At 32.9% G+C, this 7,213-nt stretch overlaps 1 protein-coding gene across 1 annotated transcript; it reads right to left on the bottom strand.

Moving 5' to 3' along the window:
- Positions 1-604: 604 nt before the first annotated feature.
- Positions 605-6,682, bottom strand: LOC148762966 (uncharacterized). The gene is made up of 3 exons (XM_088806438.1): positions 6,427-6,682; positions 5,731-5,781; positions 605-1,263 (listed from the first exon to the last, which is right to left on the bottom strand). Exons 1-3 carry the CDS (start codon positions 6,427-6,429, stop codon positions 856-858), a joined length of 462 nt encoding a protein of 153 aa, XP_088662564.1. The 5' UTR covers positions 6,430-6,682; the 3' UTR covers positions 605-855.
- Between the last annotated feature and the right edge of the window lie 531 nt (positions 6,683-7,213).

Genomic DNA, 7,213 nt, shown 5'->3' with positions numbered 1-7,213 from the left:
ATAGTTCCTCTGTTTTGGGCTTTGGGGTTCATTTGGATCGTTGAAATTATTTATATTGACTTGCTTATTTTACATTCCATTTAAAACAGTTTCTCTTCCTCTTAATTACGGACAGGATAATATATTTTTTAATAAGATCAAGGTATTTCTAAGTTTTAAGTATGTCTTGTGCATTCAAGATTTTATTCTCAAAATACTTCTCATAAAGATTAAACTTGATCAGAAAAATTTTTTTTTTATCAATTGAATTACTCTGTGTGAACTACAAAATACGAAAAAAAAAAAATTGTATCAGTTACCTATTCATAATGAATTAAGACAATCTATATTATCTTTTTTTAAAAAAAAAATTGATGAGAATACATGGTGCGTTATATGAAAAAAAAATTTAGAAATAATATTTTAATTAACCTTAACCAATACTTGTAATTAAATATATACCCCTTAATTGAATCCATAGAATAAAAGGAACTTCAGTTAAGAAAAGCTTATCTAAATTTTGTCTTGGTCGTTGATCTACTTTGTTTTATTATAGTACATAGCATCATTCACAAAAAAAATATATATATATATAAAGAATTGCTCCAGGAGACTGATTAACAAGTTACTTATAAAAGATTTCTTAAAATTAATAATACTTTGACTGATGATTGTAACTGGTTAAACTACACCAGTAAAACAGCATGGTCAAAGAACTTAAACAGCCAATTCACCAAAAAAGAAAACAGTAACACTAGCCAGCAGCTACCTTTTGGCTCAAACACAACAAATTATTGAAACTCTAACCTTAAGACCTGCACCATTATTTTCTACCACAAGAGAGGCAGTCACAGTGAAACGGGCTCCAACGTCACCCTACTCATGGTGTCCACCACCGTTGTTTCCGTCTCCACCACCACGGTTATAACCGTTGTTGTCGCCATCAGCCGCGCTGCCACTGCTACAGCAAGGTTGAACTTGGTTCACAGTAGTAATATTATAGTTTCCATCGAGGTTGAGATCATTCATTCCTTGGATAGCTTCATTCATCTGGGGAACATGATTGTTATCTACCTCAGCCGTAAGCAGAAAATCGTCGACCAATTCTTGCATGCGTTTATTCTCCGCAATAAGTAGCTGGTTCACTCTCCTAATCCTCCGCAATTCTCTCTTCTTCCATTTAACTGAGAGTTTCTTTGCCCTTAGCCACATCGCCTTGCGTCTATTCTCGGCTTTCGTCCTTGCCAATTCAACCCCGACAGCCTCAAGAACGTTTGGTACTTCCTGATTGGGCAAGCAAAATATACAAAACTATTTATTACTAATAAACTTATAAAAAAAGAGAAAAAAGAAGAAGGAACAAGTAGAAAAGCACATGTACCAAAGAAAATAGAAAAATGAATGTGTAGCTAATATAAGTTAATTCATAGTCAAAGTTAATGGTGCCTTTGGTAATTAATGTGTAGCTAAAGAACACATGTACCAAAGAAAATAGAAAGTGTAATTAAGAAATTTTATTGTTAATGTATAAAATAATAATTTTTAAAGTTACCTTTCAAAAAAAAAACTTTAAAGTTTATAAAATTTTACGTTTTGAAAATTATATAATCCAAAATAATTGGAATTTATTACAAAATTATGTTTAAAGACATTTAGAATTGATTGTTGTCGATTTATTTAGGGTCAAGAGTTTAAGTTTTAAGATTTAGAATTTAAACTTTAATTCTTAAACTATCAAAGAATTCTTTCCCTTTCAAATGTCAAAATTCTATATTTATGGCTCTTAACACAAAATATATTTTACAATTTTAAAACTGGATTGCAGTACTGTTCCTTCCCCTGAAATTTTGATAGTCAACTAAGTGGAACTTTGCTAAATTTTTCATAGGAAAATTGAAAGATGCTGAAATAAAATTTCTAAACTTGTCAAAAACACTATATAATTATCAAAAAGTATACATTGTTTTGTAATTGAAAATTTACACATTTAATTCCTTTGCATGTAATTTTAAAATTAATAATTAATTACATTAATAAGCACATTGACCCTTACAAATGAAATTTTAATGCGATTGATGAAATTCTATGAGGTGAGGTTGAGGCAAGGACAAAAATTGATCACTTGGTCGATTCCGGGTCTATATGCATGTGTCATGGACCTACAATTCTAACCCTAAAACATATATGTTAGGTAGAGAAAAATTCATATTTACATACCCAAGATTCACTCATCTTTTACTGATGTGAGATTTGTGACATTTTACTTCACCAAATTGTGCAACATTTTCGTTGCATTGGCTCTTTACCTATCCAGGAGAGGGACCCTTTCATTGATCTGAATCTACTGCAACCCATATACATCTCTCTCACAAGGTCTTTAGCCATAGAAGAGAGGGACTCTTACACTGATCCAAATCAACCTTAACTCTTATGTATCTTTTATAAAGATCTCATAAAAGTGAAGATTTGAGTTTGTTCAGATACTACTTGTCACGAGTTCATATTTTCAACATAAAGATAAGATTGATAGATGGAGGAAGGTTCATGTTTAATATACCAAAAACCCATCCTATCATTTACTTATGTGAAATCCGTGACACATGCACAAAGGTTATAAAGGGCTTAAGATTACGAACCTCCGATATGGGGAGGAACTCAACAACCTATGGAGATTCATAGTGGTGGAAAAGAATGGTGGAATCCCTTTGTCTTTGATTCCACATGAAGACGGTTGTAAGAAGGTCAGGTTTGTATTGGAGGGTCAAGTTCTTTTGTTTTGCACCTGTAGGTGTATTGGAGGGGTTTGCCCCCGATCCCTTTGTATCTGCATACTAAAACATATCGAGCCCTTCATCTCAACTAACAATTAATTTTGTTTTGTGTTTGTAAGGATGGGATTCATGGTTGGTAATAATAGTAACATCTCTCTAAGGTGGCAGGGGGAGTGGATTGATGGAGTGACACTCCATATTGCCTTTCCATATATTTTCATGCTTGCAATTAACAAGGTTGACATTTTAAACAAGTCTAGGTCATGGGGGAATGATACTGAAAAGGAGAACTTTTGACTGTAAAACTAGCCAATTGATACAATGGCAACAGGCCCTTAGAGGTACCTTCCTTATAAAAGTCTTACAAGACAAACTCATATGGAAATGATCTATTAGTGGTGCATATTTGGCAAATTCTTTCTACATAATTGTGGTGGGTAAGAATGGGGAAAATAAGGACTTATGAAAATCAATATGGATTGATTTTTCTCCTCTAAAGTCTAAGTATTCTATTCGTAGGTGCTTAAAGGTAAAGTCTCCATAAAAAATGAGTTAGTGAGAAGAGGGTTGTTGTGCAGCAACTTGACCATTTGTGCTCTTTTCCATAAGGAGGTTGAAATGGTAAAGCATTTATTCTTTACATGCTTTGAAACTTGGAAAATCTAGTCATTATGGTGCAATTTGTAAAGGCTCACTTAGACAATCTCAAGGGAGATAATTTATTTCTTGATGGTGTGGGACATCATTGAGACTTGGTAAGGCAAGATAAGGTATGAAGGGTTGCTTTCTTTGTCATTTTATGGTCGATTGGATATAAAAAAATGATATGGTTTTTAATGGAAAAATATTTTCCAAGAGTGAAGAAGAGAAGTTGAATGAAGAATGGAAAGAAAACAATGAGGAAAAAAGAGAAAGATCACCAAAAAAAGGAAAGGAAGAGTAAAGTGTGCCAACCAGGTGAAACGTAATTTAAATTTAATGTTGATGCCTCAGTGAATGGATGCTCGAAAGATGCTAGAATTAGAGGGGGAGGGTATCTTCAGGCATAGGCATGAGGGGACCTTCGACCATCGTTTCAAATTCCATTGGGGTGGATGATTCAAACCTTGTTGACCTGCTTACAATCAAAGAAACGCTTTTGGTTTTTATAGGTTCACAATACGTTAGTTCTCATGCATTCATAATTGAAAGTGACATAGTAAATGTAGTGTATTAGGTGCAAAATTCAGACAAACCACCTTGTCAGATGAGAAAATGGTTACTGCAAATTGAAGCTTCGAAACGAGAAGTGAAAAGATGGCTGATCAACCATACCTTAAGGAAGGGAAACCAAGATGCTGGTAGGTTGGCAAAGGAAAGAGTTGTTGGGATGCTGACATGCTAAGTGTCACGATGTTAGATGGGGGTCATGAATCCAATATCAGTTATGTATTAGAGTGAGATTGAGTATTTGAGTGTTCACATCCACTTCAATTTGTGAGACTCTTTTTTGTAGGACAAAACCGTGAAGCTTAGTAGCGTCAAAGTTGAAGGTGTTTGTCCCTAAGAATCTAAGGCTTGTTAGCCTAAGTTCGCCCTCTATTATCCTTTGTTTTTCTTATTGGTTTGCTTTGGAGCTCCAATGATGAGTCCCATAGGATGTTGGAAAACTACATATTTTTTAGAATTTATGTACAAATATGTTCTATTTTTGGGTTTCAAATTAGGTTTTACGAATATGATGCTGAGATGATGAACTAGGATTTTGAGCTGCTATGCCATTTTTATAACATAGCATTTTAAAATCCAATTGCTATTGTATAGTTTTAGGGAACTCTCTCTTTCCTCTTGCTCAATAAATTACCCAATTTAAAAAAAAATAAAAAAGTGTGCCCACCAGGAGGAGAGAGGAGGGAAGCAAGTAAATCTGTAAAAAGAGTTGTGTTAGGGTTGGAGAAAAACAAACAATATATATTTTTTTACTTAAGTGAGAAACAATAAATATAACTTCTAATCATATGGTATAAAAAAGAAGATTTGATAAAATTGACAATGCTTTTGGTTGTCCAATTGCATTGCCCAAGTTTGATCTTCCCAATCCCCTTGGAAGCATAAATATATAATTGAGTTTGGTTATCGTATATCCAAAGAGTAATGTCCATACGCTATTCGAACTCAAGATAAGTAACAAAATTTTTGTCCATACTCATCTCAAATCCAAATATAGAGTACCTCGAACCCTATGCAATAGAATCGGATACTTACGAATATAAATCTGGATATGAGATAAGTTGATAACCAATTACATATCCCTAGTTGCAATACTCAGTTCTAAAAATGTTCTAAAAAATTAAAAAAAAAAACTTTACTTCCTTATAATTTCATAATGAAAAGTCAAAAAAGAAAAGAAAGAAAAAAAAAAGTGAGGGAAAGAGGTGGGAAGAAATTTAAAGAGTTAAGGAAAAAATTTAAAAATTAAAATAAAATTGATTGAGATTGTAAAGTTATTTTATTATTTTTTATTTATATTAATTATTTAATAAAAATTTATTTTAAGAGAATCATTAAAAATATAGATAGTATATAAAAAAATTTAAAAATTTTTGGGAGCTAACAAGGGGACGCTCCGCCTTTGGTCAATAGTATGGTTGTGTGTGGATAGCTTTCAATTGAGCAAAATATATATTTTCAGTCTAATGCGTTCACAATTGTTACTTTAATTAAGTTAAATTACGTTCAAATTTATTTATTTATTTATTAAAAAAATTGAATTATACTTTTTTAATAAAAAATTATGCATTAATTAATGTGTCCAATATCCAAGTGTAAATTGCATGCAATTTATTAACAAAATGACAACAATGCAATCCAATAAAATCTATATTTAAAAAAAATATGAAATCTAATAAGTAATGTATCGATTACAAGTTATATACAGCCTAAAATATAGTATAAAAATGACAAATAAATAAATATAAAAAAAAAACTCAATATTTGTTACCGGGTAAGTAAGAACCCCCACAATAATGTCAATTAGGAAGCGGACAAAGATCTGACAGAACGTCACGTCTCACGTTAACAGAATTATTCATGGAACCAAATAGAGGGAACACTATTAAGAAAAAAAAAAGAAAAAACAGTTATATAGTGCCTAGATGCCACCAACGCACCAATTAAGTGCTAGATCTGATTGCTATCCAGCCAACAGGGCACTGCCACCAACCAGATCTAACCATTAATAGGCCCAAGCTAGCTGTCGGCAAACATAACCTGGTTGGTAGACCTTTCCTCATCTTAGATCCAGACGTGACTACAATTTTATAAAAAATACATGGACAAAATGGTTATAAAACCAATTATCCTTTTGTTTTTGGGATCTAAATAAATTTTTCCCTACAGAATCAACATAATTATTCCAAATTCATCAGAAAAAACTTAATAAGTCATTACTGTACAAAAAAATAGCATGGTTAGTCCGATCAGAATAGTTAAAGATTTGATTGAGCTAAAAAAATTGGAATAATTATTTTTCATTTATACAAAACGCCTGTAAAAAAAAAATAAGGCTTGTTTATGTTGTGAAAACAAAATCATTTCTTCTTTCGTTGAATAAAACACAATTATAAGAAAAAGATGTTATTATTTGAGAAGGAAATTGAAAGGATAGAACGTCAAAATTATAGATAGGAACCCTCACCATCGAAGAAGAGATTCGAAGAACTTGATAGAGAGGGAGAGAAAGGGACAGAGAGATGGGTTACGCAGCCAGGTAGGAAGGAGGCGGAAGTGAGGGGTAGATGCTGCTGCAGAAGACTGCCTTGTTTGTCTCCGTATTTAAAGAGCAAATAGTTATCTGGGCGCCTCTTTTGCAACGAAGAACAGGCATCTGCTGTTTTCATTGGTGTAAGAAAAGGCTTGTTCCTAACAGAAATAGAAGCGGAAATAACAAACTGTTATCGAGGCCCGTGGGCAAAATATGACTTGCTCAAAACCCAGCAGCTGGTTTTAGCTTCCAATAGAATAATAATAACAATCATTAGTGAGTCCAACTTTAAAAAACAATCAGTCAGCCCACGTTTCTCCATCGGTCAACAATTCATATCTCTTTTCTTCGTAACCAGAGAAGTTACGTTTTCTAAAAAAGAGTATTGAACCTGTGAAAGTTGAAAGAAGGGCTTGAAATCTCTAGCATGGATTCTGAAACAAAATCCAATATGCCTACAGTAGTAAGTCCTTTGATCTTGGTCGTATTTCTCTGTGCATTCGCATCCCCTATTCTTTGACTCCTCAGCTTAGATCTACTTGATTGTTTTCATCTTTTCACCTTTCCTCATTGTCGGCTTTCCCTCTGATCTACACTATACTTCAAGCTTGCTGTTGGGTCGGCTTGGTGAACAATAGGGAATCATGAATTTTGAATATTTGATCATAGATTTTGGTCAAAGAGTTTGAATTTTTACAATTGAATGCTCTGTTTGTTTTTT

Source organism: Theobroma cacao, chromosome 5 (assembly GCF_053813885.1).
Source record: "Theobroma cacao isolate CCN51 chromosome 5, ASM5381388v1, whole genome shotgun sequence".
Lineage (NCBI taxonomy): Eukaryota > Viridiplantae > Streptophyta > Magnoliopsida > Malvales > Malvaceae > Theobroma > Theobroma cacao.
The sequence above is the reverse complement of the archived record's forward strand: the minus strand, read 5'-3'. Positions and strand labels throughout refer to the sequence as shown.